Source organism: Paramormyrops kingsleyae, chromosome 13 (genome assembly GCF_048594095.1).
Source record: "Paramormyrops kingsleyae isolate MSU_618 chromosome 13, PKINGS_0.4, whole genome shotgun sequence".
NCBI lineage: Eukaryota > Metazoa > Chordata > Actinopteri > Osteoglossiformes > Mormyridae > Paramormyrops > Paramormyrops kingsleyae.
Window position 1 is genome coordinate 18042642 of NC_132809.1, and position 20212 is coordinate 18062853.

The following is a 20212-nucleotide window of genomic DNA, read 5'->3' on the forward strand; positions in this document are numbered from 1 at the left end:
CCCGTACCCTCTGACTATCCTCACGAGCGGCTAGCCGTGCCAGTACCCTCTGACTGTCCTCACAGGCGGCTAGCCGTGCCAGTACCCTCTGACTGTCCTCACAGGCGGCTAGCCGTGCCCGTACCCTCTGACTGTCCTCACAGGCGGCTAGCCGTGCCCGTACCCTCTGACTGTCCTCACGCACGGCTAGCTGTGCCCGTACCCTCTGACTGTCCTCACGCGCGGCTAGCCGTGCCCGTACCCTCTGACTGTCCTCACAGGCGGCTAGCCGTGCCCGTACCCTCTGACTATCCTCACGAGCGGCTAGCCATGCCCGTACCCTCTGACTGTCCTCACACACAGCTAGCCGTGCCCGTACCCTCTGACTGTCCTCACAGGCGGCTAGCCGTGCCTGTACCCTGTGACATTTTACCAATGTGTGCTTAAAGCTGGCTGGTTTGCCCCAGGAAGGTAAGGACTTATTCTGGTGTTATGATTGCAAGTATACAACAAATTGACCTGAGAGAGAACCGACAGTCTCCTGTATACAGTGAGTCACATGTAAGCGCTGTGCCGACTCCGCACTCAAGGCTACAAAATCCACACTGATAAATAAATCGGTCCCGGCCGTGAAAAGCCTGTTGCGGGTTGCAGAGATTCTACTGCACAGACAACGAGATGCTGGCTGTAGCTTCAGTTCTGCCTCCGCAGTAGTAAGATCCGCATGAGTGGGCTGACCGACTTCTGTGTGTTGTGTGTGTGGGGGTGTGAGAGACCCCAGAGGGACAAGAGCCGCCCCCCCGCAAAAAAAAAAGGATGGTTTGGGAGTTAAACAAAAAAGGTGAGGTCTTTTTAAAACTGAAAGCAGGTAAACTTTTTTGTTCATTGCGATATTTGTGGGAGTGGATGTAGGAGTCACATACTGAGTGAGAATCAAAGACAGGTTTGTGTGTGTGTGTGTGTGTGTGTGTGTGTGAGCGGGTTTACCTATCCTTATGGGGACATAATGTCCCCATAACGTGATAAATATCCATTTTTTTTCCCTTATGGGGACCGGTTTCCTGGTCCCCATAAGGAAAAACTCTATTTTATGAAAATCGGTGACTGCTATGAAAAAACTAAAAATGCAAAAACTCTTGTATTTTGTTTGGTTACTTATGGTTATGGTTAGGGCAGGGTGGGGGTTAAGGTTGTCATAGTTAGCGTTAGCATTTTTCCCTTTGAAATGAATGAGCGTTCCCCATAAGGATATGTTTACCCTACATGTGTGTGTGTGTGTGTGAGAGAGAGAGAGTGTGTGTGGGTGTGTGTGAGAGACAGAGAGAGTGTGTGTGTGTGTGCGCGTGTGTGTGCGTACGCGTGCACATGTGGGTTATGTATATATCACATTGTGTGACCAAACATCTCCACGATGTGATTAAAGTCCTGTTATTTAGTGTCTATGTGTGTCTGTGAGCATATGCGCAGGTGCTGCTGATCAGCATTCGCCTGCACGTGTGACTGCTGCTCCTGCATTGCAGTGCCCAAACATCCTGGCTCTGCTGCGGCGTCCCCCCCAAAATCCAACACTGCTGCCAGCTCACTCTGCCTCCACTCAGCCTCCACACACCGAGCGAATGGACCGCATATGGGCCAGACCCACCTCTTAATTCCGATGTATTAAACGGTATTAATTGTGATGCGTTAAATGATCATCAGGATCGTAAGGGTCTGCTCATCTTTCCAGTACGGCTCTGCCCACCTGCTTGTCACTAACCAATGGCGTTGCACAGTCTGGAATTAGCCACATGCCAATTAGAAGTAGAGAGTTTAATTAGTGAGGCCGAGATGGACTGGGACTGGGCCGAGTTTCTATGGAGACCCTCGGAAAGACCTGACTTTATAAATTGGTTGGCACTGCCAAACGCACACTGAGCACTGACCTGATTTTTATATAAAATGACGTCTCCAGTTTCCACATTGGGACTCAATATTATTCTTTTTTACCTTATTGTCACTCTATTGGAGACTCTGCAGGTGGCAGTGTGATATTTCATTGACCTCATCGCATTCTCGCACCGGCAATAAATGTTCCTCTTGCAGTGTGAGCCTGACTGAAGGTGTTTTTCTCAGTCTGCTTTCCCGCCATCACGGTCAAGGACAGCCACCGCACTGCCTGCCGCGAATGTCGACCGTGATTTTAGGCAGTCCATCATGGACGCAGCCTGCGATTGAGCACTCTCAGTGTTTTCACCTCCTCGGCTTTATTTGGATAGGTTTTCTTTGTGTCTTCTGGGAGATCTGAGTCAATCAAAGACCCGATTCGCCTTTTCACCCGCGAGGCGGAATGCCGCGCTGAATTCGGAAATGAACAGTGAATTAAAAGCATGAACTGGGAGCCCCATTCCAAAACCGGTGGAAACCGGTCAGAGCGCCGTAACTCACACTAGCGTAGCCTGAGGACAGCATCACACATTACGGCGAAGACCAGACTTATCTCTCCTAATCAGGTTATCGAGACCTTTTTAACATTTTTATTTGTTTGTATGTATTAATGCCTTTTTCACTTCTGTTTTCACAGCACACATTTCGCACTGCTGTATGATTCTGCCTGCCTCTGCTTTCATGCTATGGGTCTTTGTCCTCAAGGCTTCATCACTCCTGAAATAATAGACAGATCTAAGCTGGACCTCAGCCACTCAGCACCCGGTTCAAATTGCTTCTCTTCCACCTCTGGCTTCTGTTAACTTTGTGGATGAACAAATCCAGTTTCCTATTCCATAATAATAATAATAATAATAATATCCATCCACAGGTGAGGTTGCTGGGTTACACCAGCCCTCCTCTCTTATCTCTGCTGGTATCTTCCTCACCCTCTTCCTGCCCTGTAACCCCTGTCTTGCTGCTGTCACATCCTTATATACCACTGGGGGGAGGGGTGGGCAATGTGGTAAATCACCCACCTGTATGGGATCTGTGGCAGATATACTGCACACTTAGTGAGCCTCTAACCTACCAGGGCTGGGCTCTGACGGCTTTAATGCTAATCCATAACACTTGGGCTGTGATTTAAGGGTTCCGGGTGCTGCACCTGCTTAACGAGATGGATTTCCATATGCCGTGGGCCCAGGGACGCGGACGGCAGGCTCTGAGGTCAAGCAGACGGGCACGGAGGACAGCAAGTGTGTCTGTCTGGATGGAGATCTCCATATGTTTCCAAGACAACCATAGTAAAGTAGGGGTTTTCGGGAGGGGTCAGCATAAGAGTGCTGAAATCTCCTGATCATTGCTCAAAGCATTGTGGGAAAAAGCAATGAGTAGGAACCACAACCGGACCAACGATGGCACCTCTCCTTATGTCAATGTCCTGTCTGTCATTGTGGGGCTTCTTTGTTCTGCTGTGATGGGGATTTCCTTGCTCTGTCACCCTCTCTGGCAGATCACCTTCTTCATGCTGCTCTCAGCCGTGTGCGTGATGCTTAACCTGGCCGGGTCCATCCTGTCCTGTCAGAATGCCCAGCTGGTCAACTCCCTGGAGGACTGTCAACTGGTAAGAGCTTCCTAGCATGTTTTCCAGCTGACCCACATGCTACATCCTCTGGCTACGTTTCAGAATAGTCCCTTTCTAACGTGTCCTTAGGCAGAAACAAACATTGACTAGATGGATTCTTTCAGATGGCACCTCTGATTAACAGTGGGCCCTTTATCCTGTTCCGCAAATGTTTATTGTGGGTTAGCAGAGAGCTTACGCTGGGTGCCATGTGGGCTGTCATATGTATCTACACAGCCCACGAAGTCGTATAACCTGCAGATGGCAATGAATGCCTGTCACTGTAATGCTTCACCGATGTTATGATTAAGTGCGGCCCTCTCACCGTGAAGCTCGCGGTGTAATTATCAAGAAAGCTGTCAGTATCTGGGGGAGGCTTTGCAATTCATCTGGCCCAGCAGTCAGTCAGCACATCTTTCGTTATTGTTAACCGTGCCCTATATCTAAGTGAGCACCCATTGTGACTCTGTTAGACATCAGATGTCAAACTCCCAGAATGCCCCGGATAGTATATGCAGCAGGAGATCGGTGTCCATTTGTTTTTATTAGAGAAGCGACCCAGAACGGGCCACGTCAGTGCTCTCCGGCCCGAGGGGGGCGCTGATCTGGTTCCAGCCGCTTTGCTCTGCACTGTTCTGACTGTTCCGTCGGGCTCACATATGCCTGTAGTCAAAAGGGCAGCAAACTTCCCCCCCTACAGGAGCCTCTGCTTGTGTCTCCCACCTGCCGCTGTACTCCGCCAACTTCAGCTTCGTTAAATTAGCCTCAAAATTAAAAAGAGTGCCATTTAAATGGGGGGCACTTCGCGGAGTGAGGGCTGAGGGCAACTCACCCCCCTCACCTCTGGTAAGAGAATTTTAATTATTTTCATTCTGATTAGTAGATCATCTCTTAAACATCTATTACAAAACAGTAGTACAGTAATTGACATTTAAATCTGGCTTTTTTTTAGTTGCCTGCCTGCAATTATCATTAATTGAGTGTTGCTATAGCCACATTACTCATGTGCAATTTTTAGTTCATTTTTCTTTGCAATAACAGTTATACATCTATTTTTAGGCTAGCAATGAGATCATGTAAAAGAAGTGGTATTTGAATTGATTAGAGCCCAGGTCTTGACTGTCTCGGAACAGCTGTGGTGTGCGAGTGAGGGTTAGCAGGCTGGCTGATGTGTGTCCCGTGGGAGAACCTGTTCCTATTCCTGTACTGTACGTGCCCGGTGTGTCCTGTTGGGGGACCTGTTCCCATTCGCGCGTGGTGTGTCCCATTGGGGGACCTGTTCCCGTTCCTGTATGTGCCTGGTGTGTCTCGTTGGGGGACCTGTCCCTGTTTCTGTGCGTGGTGTGTGCTGTTGGGAGATCTGTTCCCGTTCGCGCGTGGTTTGTCCTGTTGGGGGACCTATTCCCATTCCTGTAAACGGTGTGTCCCGTAGGGGGACCTGTCCCTGTTTCCGTGTGTGGTGTGTGCTGTTGGGGGACCTCTTCCTGTTCCATGTACGGGAAGAGGAACAGGTCCCCCAACGGGACACATCATGTACGGGAACAGGAACAGATCCCTCAATGAGACCACGTACGGGAATGGGAACAGGTCCCCCAATGGGACACACCGCTCGCGTACGGGAACAGGAAGAGGTCCCCCAACAGCACACACCGTGTACAGGAATGGGAACAGATCCCTCAACGAGACCGGTTCCCATTCCTGTACGTGGTGTGTCCCGTTTGGGGACCTGTTCCCATTTTCTTTCACGCGGTGTGTCCTGTTGGAGGACCTGTTCCCATTCCTGTAAGCGGTGTGTGCTGTTAGGGGACCTGTTCCCATTCTTGTTCGCACGCAGGTTGTCCCATTAGGGGATATATTCCGATTCCCGTAAGTGGTGTGTCCCGTTGGGAGACCTGTTCCTGTTTCCAAGTGCGGCATGTGCTGTTGGGGGACCTCTTCCCATTCCCATACATGATCTCATTGAGGGATCTGTTCCTGTTCCCGTACATGTTGTGTCCCATTAGGGACCTGTTCCCATTCCCGTACGCGAGCGGTGTGTCCCATTGGGGGACCTGTTCCCATTCCCGTACATGATCTCATTGAGGGATCTGTTCCTGTTCCCGTACATGTTGTGTCCCGTTGGGGGACCTGTTCTCGTCCTGTACGTGGTGTGTCCCATTAGGGACCTGTTCCCATTCCCGTACGCGAGTGGTGTGTCCCATTGGGAGACCTGTTCCCATCCCCATTCACGCTCGGTATGTCCCATTGGGGGACCTATTCCTATTCCCGTAAGCGGTGTGTCTTGTTGGGGAACCTGTTCCTGTTCCCGTACGCGGTGTGTCCTGAGTCAGGGCTTCCTGATTTCCCAGCTCTATTCAATTCAATTTTATTTATGTAGCGCTTTTAACAATAATCATTGTCACAAAGCACTTTACATATAACTGGTCTGCACCCCAACTAAGCAAGCCTGAGGCGACAGTGGCAAGGAAAAACTTCCTCTAGCAGGAAGAAACCTTGAGAGGAACCTAGACTCGAAAGGGGACCCCATCCTCCTTCGGGCGACCGGGGTGCATGAAAATATATTCACATCAACATTAGTTCAAAAGTTCACATCCATATGGGGTCTCTAGCGTTCCTCATCCATCCTGCTCCTCAGCATAGCTTAATAGGACTTGTTTGCATGAATGGTGCAATTCGCAGAATGTTGCTTTTTTTATTTTGACATAATGTCAAATGCATCACAATGTTTTAGAACTTCAGCGGATAGGGAGTTTGAATCTCGCTACTTCTTCTGTGTGACTGCAGTTTGCGTGTTCCCTCGGCTGGGATCCTCCCAACATACCTAATTGATTTCTCTAAATTGACCATAATGAGTGTGTTTGTATGTGCCTTGTGATGGACCTGCATCCCTGTCCTGTTCTCTGTGCCTCGTGGAACAGACCCCAGGCTCTCTGTGTCACATGGATGCATTGCATTTATATATTGTGATATACATAATTACACTATCATATTCATTGTATCTTTAAATATATGTTAAGTGGATGATTGTATTCTTAAAATGTAACAGTTTTGTCGATTTATTTAAGTACATATTTAGCCTCCGTAATGACGGCTACTGCACATTCTAGATGGGCTCTGTCTGTGGGCTTGATCCCCCACCTATCTACTCCCTGATTCTAACCACTGACGGATCTGCGTTCAGTCTGTGTCGTCTGAAAACAGCTCCCGCTGGCCTTCAAGCTGCATGATGTGCAGCTGGTTTTGTTAATAGTGCCTTAATCTGTCTCATTAGACCATCAGGTATGAATAAACACAATAGATAACATTCTGGACAGACCTTATTCAGATCATCTGCTATTTACCTTATAGGCCCACACACAAACACAGTGGCCTCAGCCAAGGCCTGACCGGCGCTGGTGGCGGACGGTGTTCCCTCCGCCGGCCCAACCTGCCCCGTGGCGCAAGAGCATGTAGGTCACATGCTCCACTGGGGCATAAGTGGGAGGACTGGCAGAAGGTTTTGGTGCCTGGGCTGTGCCAGAGGGACCTGCTCATGTCACCATCAGTGTGTTTCAGATTTCTTATGGATCTGGTGCATTCTGGGTTTTGTTTAGGCTGAGCTCATGTCCCCCCTCCCTGACCCGAGCGGTGACCTCACCACACCAGAAAAGCTTAGAGGCAAAGCACAGTCATCGGGGGCTGAGTGACAGATGCCACACTGGCAGAGTGAAGAGGAGGATCTTTCGGGCCAGACTCGGCCGAACGCGCTGGTTATATAAGGCCGTGGCTTTAGAACCGCAAGCCCCCCAAAGGATCGTCTTGTTCTTCTTTAGGAGCCAGTATGTTCCATCTTGCTTCAATCCCTGGGAGTAAAATCGATATGTAACATGCGGCTGCAGCCGTCTTTATTGTGTAACAAGTGAAGCTCTCATGGCACGAAAAGCACTAAGGAAAATCGTTTGTACTGTAAATGTTACACTAGTGTCTAGTTACTTGCTTAAGAGATAATGGGCCATGGGGTCATCTTAAGTGTCCTCAGGGTTTTTATTCTGTCGGAAAAGTATCCTTAATGATGGTGGTAAACGATGGTGTCTGATAACATCAGCGAGAAGCGTGTGAACTGCTCCAACGGCCACGAGTCCATGGTAGTCAGTGCTGCCGGGTTTCAGGGTGAACCAGGGGAAGCACAGACAAGCAGGTGAGTCTTACAGATGCCTGCCTTTTGGTGTGTGATTTATGCATGTCAACTCCACACAAAAACCACAAGAGAAGTGAATTTCAGGGGACCTTTCAGGCTGGGGCTGCCCGTATGTCTGCCCGTTAGACTCCCTCGCTGTGTCTCGCCCTCCCCAGATCAAGTTCGACAGCGACGGGGTGTGTCTGTGCTGTGAGCTCCAGCAGAGGAGCTCAGGCTGCACCAACCTGGGGGAGACGCTGAAGCTGAACCCCCTGCGAGATTGCAACACCATCCGGCTGCGGCTCAAGGTGAGCACCCTCCGCTGCTCCCCCCCCCCTCCACCTGCTTCACGTCCTCTCTGCCTCGCACGCCCCATCACTATCTGCGTGTGTGTGTCTGCATTGGTGCTGGGAGTCTGGCTCGTGTCCGTGAGACCGAATGGAGGGGAAATCCATCCATTTGTGTGACGACCCCAGAGGAAATTCCAGAATGGATTTCCAGGAGGATTCCCAGTACAGTTCGGACCTGTTTTTAGGCGGGACACTGTCCGTGTGGCATGCTGGCCGCTGGGTATTTTAGAGCAGTTTATATCAGGCAAGATCAATCGCTAAACTCTATTAGCCTCAACTGGAATTTACACTAGGAGGCCTTTTGTGCCTCACACCTCACCGAAGCATGTCTGGGCGCTGCAGCCTGTCTCCACCATATCCACAGTAGCGGAGTTCTCAGTGGCACCGCTGTGGTCTTTTCTCAGCAGAAGAGCGGTCAGTCTGTAGCCAAGTGCAGCCATGTGACGGCTAGTGCAGTCATGTGATGAGATGCTGGTCTGTGTTGTCCTGTCCAGTGGCTGCCAGTCATACTGTATTCATGCCAGTTTCTGTCATTCACTGTACAACCAGCCAGGGATGAGGAACCAGCAGGTTACTACAGGGACATGGATCCCTCACAGCAGTAAGGAAAGTCATTTGTTGTGGTGAATTGGTATTTCTGTCACTGTTAGCATATTGCTTGGGGCTGGATGTGCTCTTGTTTTGATAGTTAAATAATTTGAAATAATTCCAATGTCCCATGTTTTATGTACTTATTTGTGGAATATGAAATTGGAAACTGATTCTCTCCTTTGCCCATTTGTCTGAAGCTGGTATTTCTCACTCTCTCTGTTCATTGATCTTGACGTAAGTGTGACTCAGCGCCTGGAAAACAGCTCTAAACATGTAGCACAAATTTGCCAGTATAATGAAGAGCGGCCTCTGCCTTGAGACTCATGGGTCCCTGCTACCCCCTGCCTGTCTTTGTCCTGCCTCTTCTGCTCGCATTGTGTGCCATTTACATTAAATACATTTTTACACACAAAGGCATTCAATCACATTGTACAGGCACCCTACTATTAGCACAATTTATGAAGATAATAACTAATTTAAAAAACTAATTTCAAAAAAATGTTTCTTGAAAGCACATAGCTTCATGAGAACATTAATAATGATGATACTTTGTTGACTGCTTGTGGGTAAATTCTCTTTTTGCCTGCCCCATCGTGCTCTCCAAGGCACGCAGATAGGTGACAGTGAGCTTGGCAGTGAGGGGCAGCTGCCTGCAGTGAAGCCTGTGGAGCTGGGGGTTAAGGGCCTTGCTCAAGGGCCCACAGACCCATGAATGTTCTACTGACGCCGGGCTTGAACCAGTGACTTTCCAATCACAGGCACAGAGGCTCAGCCCACTCGGCCACATGCTGTCCCCATTAGTGTTGGTGGTTTTGGTTGTTCTTTCACACATATTAGAAGGAGCATCCCAGGGGCCCCCCTGGCTCAGAAGCCCCTGCCGGATTGTCAGCGGGCCAATGCCCAGATGAGCTTCCTCTCGGAAGGTGACCATCCTCTGAGCTGAGCTTCCTCTCGGAAGACGACCATCCTCTGACCTGAGCTTCCTCTTGGAAAACGACCATCCTCTGAGCTGAGCTTCCTCTCGGAAGACGACCATCCTCTGAGCTGAGCTTCCTCTCGGAAAACGACCATCCTCTGAGCTGAGCTTCCTCTCGGAAGACGACCGTCCTCTGAGCTGAGCTTCCTCTCAGAAAACGACCGTCCTCTGAGCTGAGCTTCCTCTCGGAAACGGACCATCCTCTGAGCTGAGCTTCCTCTTGGAAGACGACCATCCTCTGAGCTGAGCTTCCTCTCAGAAAATGACCGTCCTCTGAGCTGAGCTTCCTCTCGGAAGGCGACCATCCTCTGAGCTGAGCTTCCTCTCAGAAAAGGACCATCCTCTGAACTAAGCTTCCTCTTGGAAGACGTCCATCCTCTGAGCTGAGCTTCCTCTTGGAAGACGACCATCCTCTGAGCTGAGCTTCCTCTCGGAAGACGACCATCCTCTGAGCTGAGCTTCCTCTCAGAAAACGACCGTCCTCTGAGCTGAGCTTCCTCTCGGAAAAGGACCATCCTCTGAGCTGAGCTTCCTCTTGGAAGACGACCATCCTCTGAGCTGAGCTTCCTCTCGGAAGACGTCCATCCTCTGAGCTGAGCTTCCTCTCAGAAGACGACCGTCCTCTGAGCTGAGCTTCCTCTCGGAAGACGACCGTCCTCTGAGCTGAGCTTCCTCTCGGAAGACGACCGTCCTCTGAGCTGAGCTTCCTCTCGGAAGACGACCATCCTCTGAGCCAAGTCGGTCGCCGTCTCATTAGAGTTATAGCCCTGACATTAGTTGAATATGTTCAGTTTGGAGAACGGTTATGTATTCCCTTGCATCTGGAATCCAGGTGTTCTGAGACTGACACAGGGTAAATAATACCTGATGCAATAGTACCTTTTCTTTCTCAGTCTCTATGGAGAATGATTATGCGGCTGCCAGTTCCCTTTATTGTGTAGTAGCATTAAATGAGAGTCAGAAAATCAATCATTAATGCCTTATTCATGGGGAGTCAGAGAGCCATATCAAAGGCAGTTGGGACGCTGAGGACAGCCATGTGATGCTGCTGTGCCTCTTTTCTGACCCCCTGCATCTCAGACTGCTGTGAATAGGGAGCTGCCTTTGTCCGAGGCTGCAGAATCTGTGTTGTGCACAATCTTCACAGAGATGTCCCTCACAGGGAAAAAAAAACGGACAAAGGACAGTCATCAAAGAGATAACAGTCGCGGCAGACAGGCCTCACGCCAGACCTTCCACACAGAGACATTTATCGAATTAAGGAGTGACCCCGCATCACACATCATGGTGTTTTTAAAAACCAGGGGATTTCCTTCTGCCTCTAAGGCATCAAAGTCATCCCTTTCTTTTGAGAACTGAGCAACGGATGATGTCCCAGATCTCTCCTCAGAGGGCTGCTCACTGTTTGGCAGTAAGTGTGGCGATGTGAAGATGCCGAACCACCGGATGCGTTTAATGAGAGTGTCTGTGAGCCTTATATGTGAGCCTTAGACACAGAGAAGGGGCTGACTCTTCTAGCTACTAGAAGAAGAAAAGCGAGTTCTTCAAGGCAGCCATATGACACATCTTAAAATGCCTCTTACTGGGAGGAAAAGATGTACTACATCGCACTGAAATTCATTAGGACCCTTTATTAGTTATTTATAGTGTAATGCTCATTGTATTTCCCAGATGGGAATACATATGGTTTTAGGACTGGTCTGCCTCCACTGCAGACTGTCCTTAGTGCGATAATTCAAAAAGTATTTGACAGATCTTTTTCAAACTTTACAAACATACTGTCTGGGTGATGATCTGGATGTGTCAGATTTTAAGACAAAGTTGAAGCAGGGCTGCAGAGAGTAGTGCAGCCTCAGACATTCCGTCAGTGCAATAGCTCAGAAAGTATGGTGTGGAAGGAGTAAGGATTAGATGGGAGAGGAGTGACAGGGCCATCTAGGGAATTACGTTATTGTCATTTTGACAGCATCTAGGTTATAGTTTTAGAGCCTGTGCGCCACTAAATGGTTTTCAGAATTTTGTGAATACTGTAATATATTTCAGCATACCAGCTGATCAGTGCATGTCAGCCTGCACAGATTCACCTGGAGCCCTTTGAAAAAAGCCATGTCCTTCAAAGCTCATTTCTTTTGCATCAACTTTAATATTTTACACCCATACTTTCTGATGACTTTGGGGGAATATGCAATATGTCAGCATATTAAATCCACCTAGTCGTTTTGTCTTTTTCTATATTTTATTCAATTATTTAAATTTTTCACCCGCATTGCTGTGCCCAGTAGGAATGTGGGATTTGTTCTCATTTCCACACGGTTCGGTGTGAGGAAAATCTCCAGGTGTGAACGCGCACATTCCTTCTCCATTCATCTTATCATCACCTCCCAAAACTTCACTTTGTAGGTGATAATCAACCATTCTGTAACATTCTCCCCATGTTCCTCCCCCCTTCAATCCCACCCACCATTTCTCACCCCCTTCTCCTCCCCCTTCTCCTCCCTTCCCTGTCGCGCAGGAGCTGCTGTTCAGCGTGTGTGCCCTGAACGTCATCTCCACCATCGTCTGCGCCCTGGCCACGGCCATGTGCTGCATGCAGATGGTGTCTGCTGATGTGCTGCAGATGGTGAGTTCGCTCCCCGTGGGAGGAGCCCCCCCCCCTGGCCTTCTCAGTCCCAGTCGGTTTGATATGGGAAAAATTCACATTGTGGTATTTTTGCCAACAATATTGCAATATTTATAAAACACAAAATTGAAAATTTACCCAAAATAAACTCCAAAGACACCTAGTTATTATCTACCAATAAAGTCTGTCATATAAGTTTGTCCTGTTGCTGAGAGTTATGCCAACAGACACAAAGCAGTGTCGACAAATCACTTGCTTTTGCTCAATATCATCTCTGTCGAATCCGAAATATTTCCATTCAGCAGAAGACTAATGTCTTTTGGTGAGCAGTTATTGCTTTATTTTCTCCTCCTCGCTCATTTTTCTTGAATTTTTTATAAACATGCCACACTGTCTATGAGCAAGGACGAGCATGATTACGAACCTCTGATCTAATGAAAAAACAATGGCGGTTTATACTTAATAATCTTTAAAAGTATTAATCATTAAAATTGCAAAGCTTGATAAATTTTGTTTCCTATTACAGAGTAAAATTATTTTAGCAAAACTTATTGATGTTGTCAGTCAAGTTGACTGTCATGGTCCTTGTGATGTGACAGTTGCATGTGCATAACATGCAGTGTCCTTATTAACATTGCACATTGTGCTGGCCTAGTTCCTGTCCTTCTGCAGTTCCTCATAGGAGTCCTACATTGGCATTGAATATGTACAATTATGCTACTCTAACCCATAGCATTAGCCACCATGGGTCTGGTTATCCTGCCTTGTGCCCATAGCGTCCGGGATGCTCTCCGGACCCCCCACAACTCTGATTAGGACAAGCAGTTTCAGAAAATGGATGAATGGATGGACAGGTGGATGGACGGATGGGTCTGGTTAGCTAATAAGGACTCTCTACTCCTTTTCCATAAACTAGAGAGGATCCTAAAATAGTTTTTTTCATCCAGATTGGTTTGTTCATCCCGGAAGAGAGTCTATCCTTGAACCAACCTTTGAACCTGTTCCTCCACATCACAGGAAGTGCGTACGCCTGTTCCTCCACATCACAGGACGTGCGTACGCTCCTGAGTGGAAGGCTGGACACTCTGTGTCTAGGTTTTAGAGCTTTATGTCGTGCACTCATATGTCCAACCTAGTGACACATTAACTACTCCACATTTGCCCCTGTATCAAATAAAAAGAAACTCAAATGTCACAGACACCTACTTAATACATCTGCCAAATTTCGCCAGAGAGAGCTTTTGATTAGAAGGTAATAAAGTTCCGTGAGTGTAAAGTTTTAATAGAGTTTACGAGTCGCAGCGGCTCTGTAAATGGCACCATACACTTCTGGAGGCTGTGATTGATAGCGGCTGTGCTTTATGAGGACGGCTGCAGCTCCAGGCTCAAGTTGGAGGCTTTGCCTGCTCTCAGGAGTCCAAGGTGCTGTGCTTGCAATCAGCATGCTGATAGTAATTTCAACATCTTGCCCTGTGCACAGGGCTGTAAAACTGAAAGGAGTTTTATTACACCTGTTCTCTACCTGGCTGGGGTCCCAGCAGCGAGTTTAACACATTAACTTTTAACACATTATTAAAGCATTCACAAAAGAAACATCCGCCAGACCACAGTAAACCTCTGTTATATGTTAAATGCTAAATGTTTCACAAGCTGTTGAACTTTACACTGTCTAGAGATGCAGGTTTCTGATGGTGTGAGATCTATTAATCTATTTCTATGCGGTCTGAACATGAAGCACTTTGACTCTTGATGAACAGAGAAAAGTGAGAAATGTGACGTTTCAGGTTCAGAGCTGTGGTGTGTAGCATTGGTCTCCCCTGCACCTTCAGGGATAAACATATTTTGGGGAGATGTTCTGATGTTCTGGCATTGTCAGTGATGTCCCACACTGCTACTTCCTGTAAGTGTCTTCCTTTCGCATGATCATGCTTGTTTCTTGAGTTTGTTTTGATCCTCCTTCCCCTCGATCTTCAAAGACCTCTTTTTTAAACCTCTTTGACACATGTGTGTGTTTGTTTGTGTGTGTGTGTGTGTCTGTGTGTTTGTTTGTGTGTCTGTGTCATTGTGTGTGTGTAGACGGGTGGTGGTGGGTGACCTTGACATTATTCTTGAGGTCCGGGGAAACACCACCGTGTTTTTGTTGGGAATTTGCAGAGATCATTGCTCCTCCACTGCTGCCGTGGTTCAGAGCTGCCACATTAGGGGATCACTGTAATAAAGCTGATTTCTGTGATTAGACATGATTAGAGTGTCTCTGTGGTAACACCTGCATGTCCCCCCCCCCCCCCCCCCCCTGACCGTTTCAGTTCATGCCACACCGACGAACCATGAGCACTGACTGCCTGCCCCCTCACGGCTCTCTGCTGCACCAGACGCTCGACTTTGACGAGTTCATCCCACCCATCCCCCCGCCACCCTACTACCCGCCTGAGTACACCTGCACCCCTGGCATGGACACGCAGAGGTATGGTGCCACACACTCTCCCTCCTCCACACTCTCTTGCCCAGTACCTTGCCGTTCTATATTTAGGAACACTTTGTTCAAAAATAATGAGTTCTCCAGCCTTCAGGCTCTTCACGCTTGTTCTCTGCGGCGAGTCGGGTTTGGCACGTGTGACCCCCTCCTCTGCCGTTCCGCGGGTCACTCACCGCAGTCGCACACCTGATTATGGCTGCATCTCTGCCGCGCACCGTGATTTACGCGCGGAAGAGTCTGATTGAAGTGTGCACAGCAGCTGAGGGGCGGGGTACCCCAGCTAGCGATGGCAGTGTAACGGACAGGCGGAGAACGATTGTTTTGGTTCTGACATACAGAACAGAAAAAAAGGTTTTGTCACAGAGAACACTCGCAGTGTTACAACCGTCGTGTAACCATTTTGAAAACCCGTTGTGCCACAGGCTCTGGTTTACTGACTTCCTGATGACATGTGGGAGCAATCCCCATTTGTATAGGGCTTAGAGCAGGGTGGGTTTATAATGAAAGGACTCTTCAGTCATCCCCTGTCACCAGACTTGGCTGGAGGAGCAGGAATACCGCAGGTTTGCGAAGTTTCCAGCACATACCTGGAGTCCTAACGAGAGACCGGAACACGTCTCCGCATCGTTTTGCTTGAATTAGCACTGGAATGTCAGAGGCCGGTCGATCCTGGTCGGAACCCTTACTTACAAGCTGCTTCTCTTAAATAATTATATTAAAAGTGCCCCAAAAAAATTATCATCCTTCGGTTAAATTCATTCGAATTATTATTATTGCTAAAATGCAGACATTTATTTTATTATTTTATTTGCACTTCTTAAAATCCTCTTTCAGTTTACTCACTCATATAGCTAAGGTGTTTCCAAAGGAGCTGTTGTTCCTTAACCACTCTGCCACCTGCTGTCCGTAATGTAAGCCGACAGCTTCATTGCCTTGACTGCATGTGTGTGACAGGGCGCTGCACCTGGACTTCCCTCACTCACCCTTCAGCACCATCTACGGGATGCCCATCAATAGCCCTGGGATGCTGTATCCTTGCGAGCTGCCCCCACCCTACGAGGCTGTGGTCGGCCAGACCCCAGCCAGCCAGGTCAGCCTGCATGCTGCCCCGACGCTCCTTGCATGTTTCTCTTTTTTTCCAGTCTGTTTGGAAACCCAGATTTAGCCCCGATCGCTTAAAAAACCAGGAAGGAATCCCATTTAGCGGACAGCCCAAGTTTCCCATGTTAATTCCAGGGAGGTCTGAGGTTTGAGGGAGGCACATGTCCCGCTACACTGCCGTCGCTGAAATTAACTTAACAGCAAGCTCATTAAATCATTTTTAATTTCTCCTACTCTTTCCAGATCCACCTACACCTGTGTTTTTTAACCATGTGCATTAAAACAAAATCGCCCCCTGATTCACTCAGTGGCCTTTAAAACAGAAAATGGGAAGCTGTCCTTATTGAGGACCTCTGCTGTTTTCTGCCACAATAAAAACCCATTGATAATGTGTCTGACGCCCTGTAGTGTGTTGTGCCTTCCTTACATGCTGCAAGATCTATAAATAATGATAAAAACACTTTTTCGGACTATAACCCCCAAGGTCCACAATGCAAATGCAGGAAGTGGCTTTAATGTCACACGTAATTACTAGCAGTGTAAAGTCATGGTAAAACAGCACTGTGTTGTTTGTCACAAAGAGGCACCTTTCTGCTAGATTTCCTAGTCATGAGGTTGAATACCAGACATTACTAAAGAATTACATCTGTTTTTTTCGCTGGTCAGCAGGGTGGTTATAATTGGCTGAGATCGGTAACGTGGTTCTGTGAGCTGACTGTGTTACCTCACAGAGTGCAGCCATTCACACTGCTTGTGCTGACAGAGGCTGCTTATTAACGATCGCCGAGCTCTTACTCCTCTCAGACACAGATACGCATCGCTACGTTGATAAACCAGCAGTGCAACGCTGGCTAAATCACTGCCATGAAACATATTAATCTTACCGATTTCCAGGAAAAATCTCACACCTTTCCAAGCATCCATTAGTGTAACTTGATTCCCTGGAGAGTCCTGGGTGTTCCAGGGAAATTTGGGCTGTCCAATTTATTAGAAAAATAATTGTCATAGGAAACTTTACATAAGATTAAATCAGTTTGTCACATGTAATGTGCATGCAAGCACACAATCCAGTGACAAACGTGTGAGCAGCAGGGGTAACTTTGTGTGTGTGTGTGTGTGTGTGTGTGTGTGTGTGTGTGTGTGTGTGTGTGTGTGTGTGTGTGTGTGTGTGTGTGTGTGTGTGTGTGTGCGTGTGCAGGTCACCACCAGCCTAGAGCAGCAGGCCACTGAGTCAAGCTTCTGTGAGAGAAACACAACGGCTGGCTTCAGCACGCAGGGTGAGTGTGTCCCCAAGGCACAGTCCCTATAAGCCCCTCCCCCCAGCACGCAGGGTGAGTGTGTCCCCAAGGCACAGTCCCTATAAGCCCCTCCCCCCAGCACGCAGGGTGAGTGTGTCCCCAAGGCACAGTCCCTATAAGCCCCTCCCCCCAGCACGCAGGGTGAGTGTGTCCCCAAGGCACAGTCCCTATAAGCCCCTCCCCCCAGCACGCCTCACAGACTGGCAGGATTCCCTCATAACCTCCATGCTCACCAGCATCACCTGCATGAGGCCCTTATCAGCCCGGACAGGACAGCCCTGAGTTTGTGGACCAGGGGCCCAGCTGTACCGCAAGCTGTGTGCCCTGACTGCTGTGTGTCCTGACCGCTATGTGCCCTGACCGCTGTGCTCTGACCACTGTGTCCTAACCATTATACCCTGACCGTAATGTGTCCTGACCGCTGTGCTCTGACCACTGTGTCCTGACTGCTGTGTCCTGACCATTATACCCTGACCGCTGTGCTCTGACCGCTGTGTCCTGACCATTATATCCTGACTGCTGTGTTCTGACCATTATACTCTAACCGCTGTGTTCTGACCTGCAGCCTCAGTGGACAGCGCCTCCCTCCTAGTGTCAGAGGTGGCCGACATGCCGTACCACAGCTGCTCCTTGGAGGACCTGGGCTCCCTGCGCTCTGCCTCCGACTCCTCCCCCTACAGCGCCACACGCATTGTGCCCACCGACGGCAGCTGCACCAGCCTGGAACACAGCGCGCGCTGTGCCCTGCGCCACCCAGCCCCCGCCCCCTCCGACAGTGGCCGAGGCGAGTCCTGCCACCCCCAGGACTGTGCCGCTGGCTGTGCCCATGAGCGCTCACACGACTGGTCGCCCGAGAACGTCAGCATGCTGGGACGGGAGGAGCTGCTGGGAGCCACACCCACTCGGCCCCGAGGGAAAGCCAGTAGGGTGTTAGCTCTGTCTCTGCCCCCGCCCCCCAACTCCGCCTCTGCTTCTGCTGCCCCGGTTGCTGCCAGCTCTGCCCCAAGTCCCTCTGCCTGCCCCTCCCCGACCCCCCAGCCCTGCGGCCATAAGCTCTGCTTTGGTGTATGGTCACCCACGCTGCCCCCCTCTGACTCCACCCCCAGCAGCTCCTCCCCCTCCGATCGACCCCGCCCCCGTCGCTCAGCCAGGCACTACCAGAGGCTGCCCTGCATCGTGCGCTCCACCAGTGACCCCATCTCCTGTACCTCCACCACGGGAAGTGAGTGTCCCCTGTGCTGAATGTGTGTCTGGCCTGAGCCAGCCACCTCCTCCTTTAAAGTAGGAGGTCAGACACTCAGAGCCTCTATTTTTAACACCACTCCTTTGTGACTGTTACTGGTGCAGACTGTATTCAGTTCATAAGCTAACAGTTTACAGTTACATGTTTTGCTATTAAACTTGTGCCAGTATCACTCTCAGCTTTTTAATATATGGCCTCATTGTCTGCTCCTGTTGTTATCTCTCCAAAGGCAGCAGCTGTAATTCGGCTCCTGCTAGTTTCCAGCCCATTGACAGCTCTCCACAGACCTCACCTGAGCCAGGTAACACTCAGACGCTCCTCCCTTTGGCACGGGCAGCTCCCCGAACCCGGGCCCTCGCACCCTTATCTGAGAAATGACCGCGTGTGTCTGCTTCCAGCAGCCTGCTCTGAGCATACAGCAGTGGTGGTCTCCTACCGGGACGCAGCCAGGCACGGCCCCCTGGGCCACTGGAGGCGACAGGAGGCCGGCAGGGTGGACATCCAGCTTCGGCCCCTGACCTCGGGGACCCCTCCCAAGGACCGGCCGCGCTCGCTGGCCGACTTCCAGACCTACAGGGACACCAAGATGCTGGTAGCCAGGCTTCTGGAGCATTCCAGCTGCAGCCTCCCACCTGAAGTGCAGCAGGTGGTCGACAGCATCAAGTCCGTCATCAGGTCTGAGGAGAGGCACATGGAGGAGGCGGTGATCAGCGCCGACGTCATCGGCCGGGTGAGGCGCGCACCGCGCTGCACGTCTGGCTGCAGAGCGGCAGGCCAACTGACAGCTTGTTCATTATCTCCCCAGACGATGAGGCAAACGCACAGAGGCTCTCGGGCTCCCCGCAAGCGGCACGGCGACGACCTGCACCTGCACAGCTGTGGCGCGCTGAGCTCGCCATCTCTGCGGCGGTGCCGTCCAGGCCCCCGGGCCCGGGCCCCTACTGCCACACCGGGTGCCTCGCCGTCCGACCTCCCTCAACGGCCTGTGAGCGTGTGTCGAGAGACCATCCTCTGACCCGCCACCAGTCACGGATCGACCTCCCAGCAAAAAAAAACAAACATACGATCTGACGGTGTGCGACGACCGGCCCCCTCCTGCGCCGCGCAGACGGCTGCTCTCCGGAGACGGAGACAAGCGGGTGGCGAACAAAAGATAATGTACCAGCCATAAACACAAGGGGCGCTGTGCCATTACTACTCTAACTAAATACACAGAGAATAACAAGATCAAGGAACTTTTTAAGCTAACCTAACAGGGAAGGCGTAGAATTTTATATTAAAAAAATTAAAATAAAAAAAAAACATTTTTTACTCATCTGTGAATGTGATGATCCTTAACAAAAGGGATGTGGCCCAGTTCCTTCTGCGACCTAAAGGTCCAGTTCGCACACTGGTGCCGCCGGACGTCAGTTATTTATTTTAACCACAGTGTGTTGCAGTTCTTAATCAGTGTTACAATAAAAGATGTTTTTACCTCTTCGTGTGGCTCTAATCTGTATTTCTCTGCACAAAAAATGGCATGTTGCATTTCCATAAAATTTACTTTTATAAAATACATCTTAGTGGAGTGTTGTAAATAAGCACATCTGAGGTATTTTTGAAATAAGATACATCATTGTACTTTTGTTCCACTTACTCGAAGGCCTGGAGTCCAGTGAAAGGATCACAGCAGTGACACCCAGAGCTGACACTGGCAAACTGCAGTGCAGAAATGAGGTATTGCATGTTGTGCTTGGGAGCTGCGCTCTGCTGTTGTCAGTAGCAGATTTTGTGCAGGTTGCACCCCGTCTTTCTGAAAGATGGATGGATGAACTTTGATGCCACTTGAATGTTGTCAAAGATCTGAACTGTGCTTGATGTGTGTGGTCATATGAGAAAGTGTATCGGCTTCGC

The 20212-nt window shown here is 49.6% G+C and overlaps 1 protein-coding gene across 4 annotated transcripts in view; it reads left to right on the forward strand.

The window, feature by feature from the left end:
• The window catches only part of LOC111846767 (protein ENTREP2-like), a 77645-nt gene extending 57847 nt beyond the window's left edge, over nucleotides 1-19798 (forward strand). For 3 of the 4 annotated variants that reach the window (XM_072698327.1, XM_072698329.1, XM_072698330.1), the window contains exons 3-12: nucleotides 3398-3508; nucleotides 7841-7972; nucleotides 12094-12201; nucleotides 14508-14665; nucleotides 15632-15767; nucleotides 16977-17055; nucleotides 17642-18298; nucleotides 18549-18620; nucleotides 18718-19049; nucleotides 19125-19798. In XM_072698327.1, coding sequence (XP_072554428.1) covers nucleotides 3398-3508; nucleotides 7841-7972; nucleotides 12094-12201; nucleotides 14508-14665; nucleotides 15632-15767; nucleotides 16977-17055; nucleotides 17642-18298; nucleotides 18549-18620; nucleotides 18718-19049; nucleotides 19125-19334 — 1995 coding nt within the window. In that variant the 3' untranslated portion in view covers nucleotides 19335-19798. The remainder of the gene's footprint in view (nucleotides 1-3397; nucleotides 3509-7840; nucleotides 7973-12093; nucleotides 12202-14507; nucleotides 14666-15631; nucleotides 15768-16976; nucleotides 17056-17641; nucleotides 18299-18548; nucleotides 18621-18717; nucleotides 19050-19124) is intronic. The other variant, XM_072698328.1, reaches the window with a different exon arrangement.
• Nucleotides 19799-20212: the final 414 nt, after the last annotated feature.